Source organism: Strix uralensis, chromosome 12 (assembly GCF_047716275.1).
Source record: "Strix uralensis isolate ZFMK-TIS-50842 chromosome 12, bStrUra1, whole genome shotgun sequence".
Classification (NCBI taxonomy): domain Eukaryota; kingdom Metazoa; phylum Chordata; class Aves; order Strigiformes; family Strigidae; genus Strix; species Strix uralensis.
This window is the reverse complement of record NC_133983.1, coordinates 1,696,068-1,711,921: the sequence shown is the minus strand read 5'-3', so window position 1 is coordinate 1,711,921 and position 15,854 is coordinate 1,696,068. Positions and strand designations below refer to the sequence as shown.

The 15,854-nt window shown below is 55.7% G+C and overlaps 1 protein-coding gene across 10 annotated transcripts in view; it reads right to left on the bottom strand.

The window, feature by feature from the left end:
• CNGB1 (cyclic nucleotide gated channel subunit beta 1) overlaps window positions 1–15,854 on the bottom strand; it is a 37,914-nt gene that overhangs the window by 21,758 nt on the left and 302 nt on the right. Inside the window, exons 1-16 of one of the 10 annotated variants that reach the window (XM_074881962.1) lie at window positions 15,370–15,781; window positions 14,551–14,680; window positions 14,286–14,469; window positions 10,036–10,278; window positions 9,709–9,766; window positions 9,498–9,555; window positions 9,259–9,382; window positions 8,977–9,019; window positions 8,708–8,789; window positions 8,537–8,618; window positions 8,094–8,133; window positions 7,581–7,731; window positions 7,400–7,475; window positions 6,263–6,299; window positions 2,667–2,841; window positions 1,198–1,566 (exon numbers count right to left, since the gene is read on the bottom strand). In XM_074881962.1, coding sequence (XP_074738063.1) covers window positions 1,198–1,566; window positions 2,667–2,841; window positions 6,263–6,299; window positions 7,400–7,475; window positions 7,581–7,731; window positions 8,094–8,133; window positions 8,537–8,618; window positions 8,708–8,789; window positions 8,977–9,019; window positions 9,259–9,382; window positions 9,498–9,555; window positions 9,709–9,766; window positions 10,036–10,134 — 1,394 coding nt within the window. In that variant the 5' untranslated portion in view covers window positions 10,135–10,278; window positions 14,286–14,469; window positions 14,551–14,680; window positions 15,370–15,781. The other 9 variants (XM_074881964.1, XM_074881965.1, XM_074881972.1 and 6 more) reach the window with 9 other exon arrangements.

Here is a 15,854-nt window from a genome sequence, read left to right as displayed (position 1 = left end):
AAATGCATAAAAATTGGAAAACCATCCTTGGCAGGTCGTAAATCAGCAGATGTATGTAACAAAGAGCGGCTGCTTTTACTCTTTTATCTCCATGTCTTGAAAAACTGTTATTTTCCAAGGTCTTTTTTGTTTTAATTATCTTTAATAATCCCCCCTCCCCTTATTTTTTTTTCTATTTAATTAGGCTTCTTTCAAATGCAATTGCAAATCTTTTCATCCTAATCTAGAAAACCCGTTGGTGTCTCTCTGTTCCCATAAACAGACACATTGAAGGATGGAGCAGCATCTCATTCACCCAACAACTGAAGCTTAAGTTTCTATAGTGGAGCTCCAGGAACAGATTTTGATGAAAGAAAAAGATAAGGTTTTAACACTGAATAATCAGGCGTTTTCAGCTTCTTCCTGAAAATCTAGATACTTCAGAGGAATTAACAGAGAATAATATTGCAGCACTAGGTAACAAATCCCTAAATGTTTATCTCACGTGAAATCAGAGCAAACCACTAAACTAAGTGGAAAGATTTTCCTAAATACCATCTAGACCAGTCACCACTACGACAGCTGACAATAACTCAGCTATTTTCTACAACAGTAAAAATGTAAAATTGTACCTACTTGTATTAAGCAGCATTTGCAGGTACAACACATAATCCCATCTTTAAATTCAGCTCTGTAATACTCCTAATAATCCTGACTGCCCTGAATTCATGGACATGGTTTTAAATACCGCGGACTCCTGATGAATGCACAAGCCGGGGCCCCTGCTCACCCGAGCCACCAGACCCGGCGGGAGGGGATGGCCAGGGGCTGCGGTTGCTACGTGCGGCCGCGCTGGAGACGGAGCCTGTGTCACCATGAGACACTTGCCTGTCACCAGGTGCCACGTCAGCAGCGAGCCCTGGGGTGAGCCGGTTTGCTAAAGCATCCCTCCCGACAGCATCCCTCCCGACAGCATCCCTCCCGACGACAGCATCCCTCCCGACGACAGCATCCCTCCCGACAGCATCCCTCCCGACGACAGCATCCCTCCCGACGACAGCATCCCCCCACCCACCAGCCTGGGGAGCTCTGCTCTGCCAAGAGGAGCTTTGCTCACCCACGGGTGCTCCAGCCTCTCCGGTTTGTGAATGCAGCTGAAACAACAACTGCATTCCGCTTGTTTCCAACAAAGCCATAAAGGCAACGGGAGTCACTCACCCTGCACTCTCCTCAACATCCTCCTCCTCCTCTTCCTCCTCCTCCTCCTCCTTCTTCTTTTCCTCCTCCTCTTCTTCCCCCTCCTCCTCCTCCTTCTTCTTTTCCTCCTCCTCTTCTTCCCCCTCCTCCTCCTCCTTCTTCTTCTTTTCCTCCTCCTCTTCTTCCCCCTCCTCCTCCTTCTTCTTTTCCTCCTCCTCTTCTTCCCCCTCCTCTTCCTCCTCCTTCTTCTTCTTTTCCTCCTCCTCTTCTTCCCCCTCCTTCTTCTTTTCCTCCTCGTCTTCTTCCCCCTCCTCCTTTTTTCCCTCTTCCTCCTCCTTTTCCTCTTCCTCCTCCTCGTCCTCAGCAGCACTCAGGGAGCACACCCAGAGCCTGGGAAGGAGAAAATCATTAGGTGACAGCCAGAAAGTACGTCTGAACCTCACAGGAGGAGCACGGCCAGTCTGTGCAAGCCCTTTGACTGGAGGTGCCCTCCCTCCATCCCCAGCCAACATCCTGGTGGGGTGGACACGCCTGGGCACACGCAGTTTCACAGCCCATTGGTGTCTGTGGCCCCAAGTGGGTGGGAGGAAGAATGGGAAAAAGTTTGGGAACGCAAAACCAGAGTCCTTGAGCCTTCAGATTCCCCTGTGGCACGGGGAGAGGATGTGCTTAGGGGCCACTTGTTGCTGTTTTGAGCAAAACCTCCCTGTTAATGAAATCCACCCTTCAGGACAGGACCTGCTTGCTGCCCACAGCTTCTCAGGCTCATCTATTAAGGGGACAAAAATCTGAAAAATATTTTTATAGTATGTCCAGTGTTTGCTGCCTGAGCAGAAGAGAGCTCCGCTGAGCGAACGTGGCTCTGGGCATTGCTTGTGCTTAGTGCAGTCGAGCATCGCCCATGTCGGAGGTGAGGACTGCTGTGGCCTCCCCTGCACGTGCACTGGGACTGTTCTGGGGGGCTCCCAAACACTTTGGGAGTGTGCATGGACACCCCGCATCCCCCTGCTGCAACACAGCCCATTCCCGGCTCTGAACACATTGTCCAGCCCTCAGGAGGACCTCAGCAGGGGTTTCTTCTGGAAGACGTAGGGTGAATTATATAGAGAAGACTACCATTTCCAAATGTCGTGACAGTTGATGGGAACGAGGTCCAAATCCTCTTGCCTTAGGACCAAAATCTACTTGCAGGAAGCCTAAGCAGCTGTCCTCTGCAGGGCAACGTGAAGCATTGCATTCACGGCTCTGCCACAGCCTGCCCCAAACCAAATCTCAACCCCAGAAGGAAACGTCGTTTGCTCAAACACCTTTCGGGTCCTTCTGGTGCCCCCCTCTTTGGAAACAGGCACCTCAGCTGCTTGCTGCCAGCTCCACCACCAGCGCTGGCAAGGAGGGATACGCAGGGACGTGCTCATCCCCTCCCATGGCCACTGCGCTGGTGGCTGGAGAGTGTGCAGAGCTGCCCATCAACACCATCTCCCTTCTCCCACCTGTTTTCATCTTCCTGGGGTTCCTCCTGTATGGGGGGAAGGGGATGAGCATCTGCCACCAGCTCAGCCTCACGACCCCAAGCCATCATTTCGCACGTGGCTTCATTAATCCAGTTGTCATCAATCTCTTCCAGGACGAGGCTGGTCTCCTCGGGTTCCCCAGGGACGATATGAACTGAAACAGGAATGGGGAAAGGGGGCGATGAAGCAGGAGCAGCACATTTTCAAGAGGCCAAGGGTAGGGCCAGGGCCCATCCCACGTTTTAGCTGCTTGATGCAGAGGTGCTGCTGTCTCACCTGCACAGACCTGTGCAGCCCTGGTCCCCCCGAGCTGTGCTGGACAGATGTTTTAGGCACTTTTGCCAGAAGGAAGAAGAAAATTCACCATTTTGTGCCAAGCGCAACTAAAGCCCTATGAAAACTATAACCCTTTGCATACAGATGCCTGTTGGCTTCCCTATACATGTAGCAACCTCCACCAGCAGATGATTTGGCATGTCTCCAGGACACGTTTTGCTCTCCTTGCAAGCAGCAGCAGCCACAGGAAGAGCCCCAAGCCTTTCCCCTTGAGAACCCCAAGAGAAACCATGTGCTAGCACAGCCCGAGGGCCTTGATTTTGGAGAATAAGACTCAATCCGGAGCCCACGTTGCAACGCCCCAAGCACCACGCCACGTCTGCTCCAAACGCTCCCCTGGGCACGGTGTAGGAAACATCCCGCACACCCCGCCACTTCCCAGCATCACTGGGGGAAAACCCACGCGGGTTACTGGGGAGGTTGTTGGACCAGCTGCAAAGCAACGAGCGTGGGTCTGACCCATGGCCCAGGGGTACCCATCCTACCACATCAGGCACAGGCACACACCAGAGAAACAGGAGAAGGAAGCGCATCCGCATACTGTAAAACCAGTTTATTTTGAGGTCTGCCTGACAACAAAACTTACATGTCCACAGCAAAGCTAATAGGAAACGTGCAAATTCAACTACAGAAAGGCAGGAAACCCACCCACAGTCAGCTCTGTGCAATATTTACCCACTCCACGGTGCCCATGCTGCCTTTAGCCCACTCCCTCTAGATCTCTCTTAAATAAAACATGGGACAGCAATCAGGGAGATGGCTTTTAAAACACACCACAACTTTTGATACATTATATGAAAATTATAGCCTGGTACTGTCAGGGTTTATAATAAACACAGGGCATGGGGCTCAGGGTGGTTGCTTGGCTCATGACATCATTACAGCTGCCTAGATTGTCCTAAAGAGATGCAATGAGATGGTGGGACACCTTATCGTGGCCTTCCGATATATCAAGGGGGCTTATACAAAAGATGGAAAAAGACTTTACCAGGGCCTGTAGTCACAGGACAAGGGCAATGGTTTCAAACTGAAAGAAGGTGGATTTAGTTTGGACACAAAGAAGAAATGTTGTACAGTAAGAGTGGTGAGACACTGGCACAGGTTGCCCAGAGAAGCTGTGGCTGCCCCCTCCCTGGAAGGGTTCAAGCCAGGTTGGATGGGGCTTTGGGCAACCTGGGCTAGTGGAAGGTGTCTCTGCCCATCTCAGGGGGTTCAACTAGATCACCCTTGAAGGTCCCTCCCAGCTCAAACCATTCTGCAATTCTAAGGTCTGTACTAAAAACCTGGGGTGTAGGGGCTCTCACCCCCTCCAGCCCCGCGTGCCTGCCCTGTCTATGCCTGCCCGCACACCTCTGGGCTGGAGACAGCCCCCGAGATCCCTGCCCTGCCGGGACACTCCTGCCGCCACGGTTAGTGCTGCATCTCAAGAGCTGTGAGCTTCAGGACAGAGCAGACATGGTTGGGGGTAAGGAGAGTTTGTGATAAGTTCTCCTATAAGGAGAGCCTGGGAAAAGGCTTTTAACCATTAACTCCTACCTATTCACCTAGAGATCAACCTCACCCACCTGCATTTGCTGCTACAAACCAGAGCCCTTTCCACTTGCTGGGAGAAAACACTCAGTTAATGGAAGAAAAGCAATAAGAAGCTGACGAGAGCTTAAAGAGCTTTATATCATTACACCTCGGAGGCAGAAGTTGACTGAAAGAAGCCTGTGGGCTTCAGCTGGGGGTCTCAGGGGTGAATATTCAGATGCTAGGGGGGGTTTGAGAGGGCCAGGAGTGCTGGCGGGCTGCGGCAAGAGGCTTTCTGCCTCTGAGGTGTCCTGAGTGATGCTTTTCTACCTTCCTATAAATTATAGCTCCCGTCTCATAGACATCATCTTGCAAAACCAATAGCTCCAGTTCCCAGAGCCAAGAGGGAGCTGGGATAGGTCAGCCCTGGGACTGGGGACATGCAGCCAGCCTCCAGTCCCAGCTGGGAAGGAGCTAGAGACCATTTGCAGATTCCCCTTTGCTTTTCCTCCCCAGCTGCGCTTTCTCCTGGGTTGGTCTCGTTTGGTTGTGGGAAGGGCTGGCTCACCATGGTCTTCATTTTCCATTTGTTTCAGAGGCGCTAAGCCCCTTTGCCCCCTGAAACAAAAGGAGAAGGAAAACATTAATGAGCGTGCTGGCATTTTGGTGCTGGGGTAGGTTTCTCGCTTGACCTAATCGCTCCCTTCCTTGGGCAGATTAAGTGACCTTGAGATGCCTCAAGGCACCAAAGCGAGCTGTAAGCAAGCCAGCCACGCGCAAAGGGCGCGACTGCCCCACACATGCAGCAGCATCCCACTGGCTTTGACTCTTTCCAAGGTCCAGGGCAGCGCTCAGGTCTCCAATTTGTACAAACACACAGAGAAACTACTTCCCACAGGATTTCCTGCTCTGAGATCCCACCAAGTGGCCGCTGGCTTGGTGGGAGCAACCTCCTGGCATGTTCCTGGGGGGATGCACAGCCCCCGGGTGCCGCAGCGGGTCCCTGCTCCCATCGGCAGCTCCCATGGCCCAACCAACCACTCCTCCCCGGGGACGGCGCTTGCACAGGGCTGCATGACATCTCCTCTGCCTGCTCCAGCCGTGGCTCCCGGGCAGGCTCCCCGCTTTGCTCAGCACCCCGCACCGTGGCTGGCGGGGGGAGCCAAGCCCGTCTGCTCACAGAGCTGGTGCTTGCTCCCCTCCACGGGCAGGCAAGCAGTGGTGTGAACCCCGCAATGCTTTCCTACCACCATGCAGACTCACTTCTAAGACATCTAATCCCAGGATTTTGTTTTCCCAAGGTACCTCCCTAGACATCTCACACCAGGCTCTGCAAACATGCCAAAAGGGATGATGAAGGCGGCGGGTTTGAATTCCCTTGTAATCCTTTGATCAAATCCCACCAGCTTGACAAACATCTTCCAGCACAGCTCGAGGACAGACCTTGATATCAGCACTAACCTCAAAACCCAGGACCTGAGGATGTGGGATGCCACACTCGGAGACTCCCACAGCCTGAGTTTTACCCAGCCTGCGCAACAACTCCAGATCTGCTCCTGCTTCTCAGGTGGCAAGAGCCTCTCATGGCTTCCCCGGAGGATTTCAGGGGCTCCCCAGCAGGCACCCACAGCAGACTGGGGGATAAAAGCCACCAGCAGCCTCTCTTCCCAGTAACCCTTCTGACCTCGGCAAGCTAACCAGCATGGTGAGATGGAGCAACCACTTACTTTCTTCCACGGGACTCGAGGTTGCTGGAACCGCTCCCTGCCAGGAGGAAAACAGAAACATGAGATGTCACCCATTTTCAGTAAACCTAATTTTTTACCTTAAATGCCCCATTTTCAGTAAACGTGGCCCTTTCGCCCTACATACCCCATGTGATTTCTCGGGGCATGTTGGATGGCTTGGCCATAGGCACAGGCATCCCCCTGCATGACAGTAACAGGCAGGAGGACATCAGTGGGCTCGCCTGGGTGCAAGGGAAGGAGAGGAGAGCGTGTAAAGCTGCTGCTGCTTCTCCTTAGAGCTGGACTACACCTGGGTGAGATGCCAGGGCCTGGACACCACCCAGTGCCACACAGAAAGGTGAGGAAACAGTAAAGAAAGCACATGGTATGGGCTCTCTTGCTGCTTAGAAGCCAAATCCTGGTTTCCATCAGCTAAGGTCATGCTGTCATTTTTCTGAAGGAGCTGGGTGACAGCCCAAACCACATGTCCTGGTTTCAGCTGGAATAAAGTTAATTTTCTTCCTAATAGCTGGTATAGGTCTGTGTTTTGGATTTAGGATGAGAATAACATTAAGACACTCATGTTTTAGTTGTTGCTAAGCAGTGTTTATACTAAGGACTTTCCAGCTTCTCATGCTGCCCTGCCAGCAGAGGCTGGGAGAGCACAAGAAGCTGGGAGGGGACACAGCCAGGACAGCTGACCCCAACGAGCCAAAGGGGTATTCCATAGCATGTGATGTCATGCCCAGTATATAAACTGGGGGAGTTGGCTGGGGGGGCACCACAGCTTGGGGATTGGCTGGGCATTGGTCAGCGGGTGGTGAGCAATTGTATTGTGCATCACCTGTTTTGTACTTTCTACTATTATCATTATTTCCTTTTCTGTCCTATTAAACTGTCTCAACCCACAAGTTTTACTTTTTTTTTTTTTTCCCCCCGATTCTCTCCCCCACCCCACTGTTGCGGGGGGGAGAGTGAGCGAGTGGCTGTGTGGTGCTTAATTGCCAGCTGGGGTTAAACCACACCGCCACAGCAGGTCCCGGCACTGACCTGGTGGCACCTGCATGGCAGGGGACCCCCATCCCCGCGGGGGACATGGTGTTCACGTGCCCTTTGCCTATCCAGCAGACAGCATACCTGTGTGTCCTGCTTCTCCCTGGTCACCGGCTGCGGCATCATCTTCTCCAGCCCCTGGACAAACCAGGCAAACATCCTGGTGACCAGAAACCACTGTTAGACGCGGTGGGCAGAGCCTTTGCTCCCACGGCAGCCATCCCTCTGGCCACGATACCCACGCAGAAGTTGCTGCTGTGGTTACCTGCTGCCATCCCCAGCTGGGGACCGCGGGACGACGGTGGCCACTGGCTCCGGCTGTGGGTTGACCACTGCTGGCTCCACGGCTACTGGGACGCTCTGGGTGGCTGAAACACTGCTTTTTGACTTTTCCTGGGTTTTAGTCTCTTTTGTGCCTGCTCAGGTTTATTCAGAAGGAGAAAGGGGATAGGCAATGCAGCCATCATCTTATAAATTGTTGGGAAAGAGAAGCAAGCAAGGAAGGGTCACCTCCCACAGAAGGACAGGCTTGGGGGACCTCTCTGGCAGCCTCTGCCCCAGGGACCCAGCCTGGGATGAGGACCCGGGTAGTTTGGGGACAGATGTGGTGTAGGGGCAGTGTCATGATGGCAGGACCCGGGGTGCCCACCCCTCTCGGCACAGTCAGTATCCCAGGGCACAAGGATGGAGGGCAGCCCCAGCGTTGGGGCCTGCCTGCACCCAGGTTCTTGAAGGCAGTGTCTCCTCTGAAAGGGCCACCCGGGGAAGGGGGACTCACCTCCCTCCACAGCTTCGCACTTCTGCTCCTTTGGCTCCGGCTGCAGAAGGATAGAGGGATGGATGGACGTGGCAAAGCGCTACCTGTGGCCCCATTCCCCCCTGGGTGGGCACGTCCCCCACCCCAAGGGCACCCACACACACAGCCCCACACACCCTCTGATGTGGTTTCAGCCCCATTTCCTTGACAAGGACCACTGAATCCAGACCCTGGCTCTGCTGGCATCAGCAGGTCCTGAATGAAGGATCCCCCCAGCATATGTCCAGGTTGGGGAGCACCAGAACAGCACCCCAAGGTCTCTCTTTCACTCTATTGAATTTCCCCTGGGGTTTTCCTCCCCAGGGTCCCAGCCGGGACATGCAGGAGGACAAGGACAGGGACCCTGCCCTGCTGCCATCTCTCCCCAGCAGCTCCCCAGTCTCCTCCAGCCGGGCAGTGCTCACCTCTGGCTTTTTCACCACCTCCGGCTGCGGCACCATCCTCTCAAAGCCCTGCACCAGCCAGTTGAGCACCCGTGATCCTGCCCTGCAGGGAGAGCACACCACAGTTGGGCAGCTTGTCCTGTGCCCCTCCTACCCTCCTGCATCCCACTGCCAGCCTCCCCAGGGACCCACCACTCCTCCGTGCCAGCATCTGAGGCAGCGTTGGGCTTGCAGCCATCCGGTTTGTCCTCCTCCAGATTGATGGGGGTTATCTCTGTAAGGAGAGCGGTGCCGTGGGGATGGGGGAGAGCCAGGACCCACACTGCTGGGACCTCCTGGTGCCCCCATCGGCTGGCTCAAGGGGACAACAGTGCCAGCATCACCAACCAGGGAGGTGGGATGTGGGAGTCCCAGAAAGGCCCCCAGGATGCTGCAAGTTGCAGGCTCCCGGCTCTCCTTACCCACAGCCGCCTCTTCCTTGTCCCTGAGGATCTGGACCTCCGTCTGAAAAGCCAAACAGACTGTCACCCTCCCAGCAGCTGAGGTGGGGCTCATCCTGCTGGGCATGGAGGAAAACCTGCCCTTTCCCCAGGGATGGATGAAGGCAGAAGCCCATGCGGGGCAGGGTTTAGTATTCCCAGTTAGCACTGGGAGAGTGGTAGGAAGGAAAAAAAAAAAGAAGAAAAGGTAAAAAGAGCTAGAAGCTCGAATATGCCAGACCATTGTCTGGATCTGTCACCTACCTGATCAGGAACGTCAATGCTTGTCTCAAGGCTCTTCCCGGTCGACTGTATTGTCACTGGGGCTGGCGGGGGAACCACCTTGTCCAGCCCCTGGGAGATCCAGGAGAGAACACTGCTCCCTACGCTGCCAGGGAAGGGGATGAGTCAGGCTGGGACCCCCGTCCGAGGCATCCAGCCCCTGACTAAAAGCAAAATCCCAATCAAACCAAGTTGCATGCCGGAGGGGGCAAGAGCAATACCTCTCAAACACAGAGCCTTGGTCCTTGGGAACTGCACATTCCACCTTCTTTTCCATTTCTTCAATGGCAGCAGGAGAAAAAAAAAAAAAAAATCAAGCTCCCATCACTGCTCCAGCAGCCCCTGGTGTGCTGGGCAGGAGGGGACCGGCCGGTAACAGAACGCGGACCCGCTGCCTGAGCCAGTGTGTTCCCCCGCCGTGGGGGCTTTTACCTTCAGCGTGTGTGCGGTCAGCAGCATCCCCAGGGCCATCGGCTTTTCCCTTTGGTGCCTTCAAGGTAAAAGGCAGAAGGTGTCCGAGTGAGGCACAGAGGACTCTGTTCCCCATTCAAAGGTGGCTACAAACTCCAGGGACTCCCCATCCTTCCTGCTGCATCCCAGCAGCGCGGGGCGGGGATGCAGCCTGGCCCCCATCCCTCCCCGGGACGCTGCAGAGCATCCCTGGGCAGCGCAGAGCTGGGGCTGGACGTAGAGGCACTGGGCATCTCTCTGCCACGTTCACTGGATCCGCAATACCCCCCAAACTGGCTTCCCGCTCACCTTAGGAGGCTCCGGTTCCTGCACTGGGGCTGGGGGCGTCTCCTCCCTCGGATGGGGCGCTGGGGGCTGGGGAACCACCCGCTCGATCCAGCTCAGCATCCCACCGCCTTCGAGCAGCGAGGAGGGATCTGTGACCGGCGAGAGGCCGGCGGCAGTAGCGCACACTCCCCGGCGTGCACCAGCCACTCACGGTGTCCACAGGGCAGCCCAAAAAGGTCCTTGGTGTCCTCCCGTTTCCGTGTCCTGCTTGGGAAACACAGCACTGCAGCACAGCCAGACCCAACCCGGCTCAACCCCTGGCCCTTCACCGTTATCGTGAGCAAACTACGCCCTCTATTTTAAGCTCGCAGGCTCAGTTAAACTTGCTTTTCCTAAATGTAACTGCTCATTTAGGTGAGGTTTTTTTGCACAACCCTCCACGGCTGGTGTCACACAAGGAGAAGCACTCGTGAAGTCGTAGCAGACAGATCACAAAAACTGCGATGCTCTGCTCAGGGTCTTTCATTCAAGGGCTGAAAAACAACAGTAATTTAAGCAGAATTTGGTTATGAGCAAGTTCACATCCCAACACAGGTATCAAGTCATTCCACCCCTAGGAAACAACTCTGCTCTGTCACCTTTCAGCCACAGCCCAGGGCCAGAGCGGCCGCTGGGGCAGACACCTGCCCAGGGTGAGCAGCAAAGGCAGCCAGCGCTGACTGGCTGTGGCTGCCGAGATGTTGATGAAGTAGGTAAAAATAAGATGTTGCAGAGCAGGGATTCAGCTGTTCAAGCTCCATTTGTTCAGTCTTTTTGGGTCCCCCCCATCCCTTCTTGGTGCGACTCTGGGCCGGGAGCAGCAGTGAGCTGAGCAGTGCTGCATGTTCCCGTGCTTGGGTACAGGACAAGCTCGGAGGGCTCTCGCCCAGCGCAAAGTGGGGATGTCTTCTGCTGCTGCCCCGCTAAAAAGCCCTGCTCTGCCCAAAATGCCCCTCCAAAGGCACACCACTCTGCTCAACAAGAAGCTCAGGAGCGTCTCAGGTGGCCCCCATGCTGCTGCTTGCAGGGAAGGGCAAGAGAAAGCTGATCCCTGAGCTCCATCCTGCCCAGCCAGGAGACTGCACCGGAGTTTTGTCCTGGGTTAACATATGGCCCCAGTCCCACAGGGCTGGAAGCTGCTCAGCACCGGGCTCTTTGCATTAAATTCACTCAGCTTTTGGGCATGCAGAATGCCTTCAAATCCCTTCAGGTGGTTCATCGGGGGCTGTCCAAAGCCTGGCATCTTAAATCTTAACCGGCCGAGGTTCCCAGGCAGGGTGATGTGCATCCTCAGCTCTTCGCTTGCCCACACCCTGTGCAAGCCCAGGAGCTGGCTTTGGACGCCGCCAAAGCATCGCCCCACGCGGCACCTGCAGCCCCCAGCACACCATGGGCAGGCTCAGCTCCCCTGGAGACCCCCATGTCCCCACAGTGGGACAGGGTGGCTGTAAAACACTTCCCAGGAGGCCTGATGACCAGAAACCAATTAAGAAATTTCCTTTTACCTCCCAATGGGTATAAGGGATTAAGGAGCTGCAAATGCCCCAGGAACAGCAAGGAAAACCCAGCAGCGCCATGCAGCACAGCAGCATTTCCACCCATGCTTCAGATCCCAAAGAAACCCAGGGCCAGCGTACACCACTGAGCCCAAAGAAGCCCAGAGGAAGCCCCCTGGGGCTGGAGTGAGCCTCCCGCAACAGCCAAGGTCTCCTCCTCCCTCAACATAAGCTTGAGCAGCTGTAAAAGCCTGGAGCTTAAGCCTGTCCTTGGCCTGGGAAGGTACATCCGAACAAGAGAGGGGCAGAAATATTTGTGGGTCCCCCAAAAACTAGTTGTTGAAGATGGTACTGAAGAGCAGGCAGCCACATGCAGTTCTCCTGTGTTGCAGGCACCGGCCAGTGCCACCGCCCACCGTGCCAGCTCCGCCGGGCTCATGCCAGCAGGCAAAGGGCCCTGAGTCTCCAACAGCAAGAAGCAGGGTGCAGACCTGCCATCCCCCTTCGGAGCAGGGAGCACTGCGACCCTTCCCTCTCCTCCAGCACCAGATCAAACCCCTCCACATTGCCCAGCTCCATTGCCCTTGCAGCATCACTCCCCACAGACCTGCTCCATCCCTCCCCGCCATGGACCTGCATCCCCGCCACCCTCCAGCTCCGTTTTGGAGCACCAAACCCTCCCACGATGTGTGGAGGTGGCCCCGCAGAAACCCCAGCTGCGTCCCTCACCTCCATTGCCGCCACTTACCCTCGCACACTCACTGCCACCTCCCCGGGAAGCCACCCCCAGGATGCACGGGCTCCCTTGGGCACTGCAGCTTGCCACTGATTCCCCAAACCCACCCCAATCCGCTCAGGGCTCTGCGAGGATTAGCCCAGTACTGCCTGCAAATGGGATTACCAGCACTCAGCTGTCCTGAATGCCCCGGCTCCCAGCAGCCAGACCAGTTTTCATGCGGGATAGTGCAAAGAAAGCACAAAAATCAAGCAGATTTGAGCATCCTCAAAATCCCTGGAGCCACCAAGCTAGCCCAGGCACTCACCAGCCAGGCGGGAGCCCGGCAGCGCTGCAGGGAAGCCTGTCGTCTTGCCCAGGCACAGGTGGGTGCAAGGATGCACAGAGGAGCAGCAGTGGGGCTGCTAAAACCCCGCGGGGCGATGCAAGGGTGATGTGCTGAGGATGCTCCACCCACCCTCTGCCCCAGCCCCAAAGGATCTGGGGCAGGAGGCAGCAAATCTGTGCGGGGCTGAGCTAAGCCTCCCCTTGCTGAGCCTGCCAATTGCTGCTTGATCCGTTTACCTCCAGCCCTAAGTGGCTGCCAGCCTTTCCCATCGCCCCTAATCTCGGCCATGGTCACACCCTGGAACCCTGGTACCAGCACGGTTTTGCTGCTCGACATCCAGCCCCAGCTTCTGCCTTTGGCTAGAGTCCCCAGCCTGATTCCTCCTTCCCCAGCCCCATGGGCATCCCCAGCCTGGCAAAGAACAAGTACACATCCTGCCTGGCCCCAGCCCCGCACCTCTGCAGCTTTGATTCACAGCTAGGGAAACTGAGGCACAGAGTAGTGGTCTCCCAAATTGCACCCTGTTCCCCACCCACCAGGTCCTGGGAAGCCAACTGAAAGGCATCCTTGTATTTCTGAGATACCGTTCACTCTGAAGCAGAGTGATGATTGCTTACGGCTCAGCATTAGCCTCTGATTTTAGTGTCAGAAACATGAATCGATGGTGCTTGCCACACCCTCCCCGGCCTCATGGCTACCAAAGCCATTACCCAGCCTCAGCTCTCCCCACTTTGCTGCCTGTGACTCCATCCAGCAGACCTGTCCCTGCCCTAGCAGGATTGGCAGCAAACCCTCCATGGTGGCCAGGAGAGGAGCTCAGGGCTCCCACCCCAGGCCAGACAGCCCCCATCATCCCGGTTTCTTCCTCCTCAGGGTGGGCTCAGACCCCCGGCCCATGACTGGCACAGCACCTCTCACAAACTTCCACCCCCCCATAGCGCGATGGGATCAGGGCAGTCCCCCGCATGTCCCTTCACCTGCCCAGCTGCTCGCGCGACCTCCAGCCCTGGTGCAGCCCCTGGCCAGTGGTGCCATGGGGCAAGCGAGGTAAGCTGCGTCCTGAACGTGCCAAAGCCCCGTACACATGTGCTGTCATCACATGGAGCAGATGGGCCACCAACGCTCTGGCCCAGCCTGCCACAGTGAGCGGGATGAGCGTGGAGATGGCCACCAGTGGGGTGCTGGGGAGTGCTGAGTGCCAGGGCAGGAGATGATCCAGCACCCCAAAAAAAAAAAAAATCTCAGTTTAATCTATTGGCAGCTTCAGCTGCCCCAAATGCACGCCTCTACTGGGGGGGGGCAAACCCCCCGCTCGCCACTGTGGGACGGATGCTGACCCCTGCGCCAGGGCTGGGGGTGGCAGAGGAGCCACGGCTCTGAAAGCAGGGCATGGGGGCTGCTGTGTAATGCCTTAACAACCCTGGAGCACCAGGAAAAACCACCCCTGTGAAGGGAGCAAACTGTGGTGGGCACAACAGCCCCATGTGCAAGCTCCTGGGGAGCAGCAGTGGCTCCGGGGGGAGCAGCAGAGGCTCCCGGACAGGCATGGCATTAAATCGACTTGCTGCCGTACAGCAGGATCAGCAGTGGGAGTAGCACAGGCCGGAATCCTGAATCCCACACCCCTTGGGGCACAAGCCTGGCCCAGGTCCCACCTCGCAGGAGGTCCCACCTGAGAAGATGGCACTGCCTGAAAGAGCAAAGCAACGCAGGGACAGGTTCAAGTGGTCTTTTGCAGGCTCAGGCTCATGAAATCCTGCAGTGAGGGGTTCAAAAAAAGCAGCATCTGCTGACAGCTAAACCTGCATCTTCTCCAGGGACACTCTGGAGACACCTTGTCTTCGAGCCAGACCTGCCTACAAAGGTCTTCGACTTAGTTCTGCAAGCAAATGCCCAGGAGGAACCCGGGGGAGGAAGGAGAAGGCTCTGCTCCTTACCTAGGCGATGCTGCCACCACTCCTGGCATGCTTTCCATCCACTTCTGCTGTCCTTTTGTTTGCATCCCTAACTTTTACATTCATGGGGCAAGGCAGGAGGGATCGGTGATGATACCTGCATGGAAAATAGCTGCCAAGAAGGTAAGGTCTTCTGGAAAAGCAACCAGACCTTAAGGGGCTCTTAATAAGGTACCGAGAGGTTGCTCCTACCAACCACTCCTGGCCCTCCCCCAGTCAGAGCCTGGGGCTCTGGCACGTGCAAAAATTATGCAGCTTTGCGGTGATTTAGGGAAATCAAAGACAAGAAAGTAAAAGCCCGTGCAAAGCAGTGGTGGTGCCAATGCAGTTTGCTTGCCTGCCCTGAGGATACAGAGTATTTCCTCAAACCGCAAAGTTCAAACACAGGCACAGCTTAGGACTATCGGCTGCGGTTTAAATTTTCATCTTCCCATGGAAATCATCCAGCTGGGAATAAGAAATTAGGGCAGCTGGGAAAGGTATCGCCCTTCTGCCACCAGGCACGATCCTGCTTGGTGGCACTAACACCCTCCCAGGGCTCCGCACAGCTGCCACAGAGGGACTGGTGACCCGGTATCAGCGTCAGCTGAGACGTGGACATCCCTCCTCCTCCTCCCGAGCACCTCTCTGCTGTAATTTAAGGAGCTCTGAATGAAGCAGCCAGCCGAGAAGGGAAGCTGAGACGTCTCCCAGCTGTGGGATCCTGGGTGAATGCTGTCCCCACTCTTACCTCGGTTTCCCATCCCCTTCTCAAACCTTCAGTCTGAAGTGTTTTTTTGGCGATTCAAACACACATCTCACCTGGCCTGGGTGTGGGATGGAGCAAGCCAAGTCATCTGCAGGTAGCGGGCTCCTCTCTTGCCATCACAGGATGGGGGGATGCAGAAAAAATCCTCTGGGAAAGCTAAAACTGTCATGCGTGGGGCTGGAGTCCTCTGAGCAGAGCATACATCAGCTTCTGCCTCCTCAACAGGTGCTCCATCCTGGCAGGCAGAGAATCCTGCCTGCTTCTGCCCTGAAGCCCCAGCAGCAAGCTTTGCCCCAGAGAGGGGTTGGCCCACCTCTAGCAAGGGGCAAACCTGCATTGCAGACTCTGCCTGCTTTTGCTTTCCACTCCTGAGAGCCTGCCCATACCCTGCATCTCAACTTTTGGTTACTAGGCGGATGAACCATCATTTCTCCAACAAAAGAAGTTCAGGGGAAAGAAAGAAAACATGAAAAAAAGTACCAAGCAGAGCCAGACAGAGCACAAAGACAGACAGGGGAGGCAGTGCCCGGCACACGGC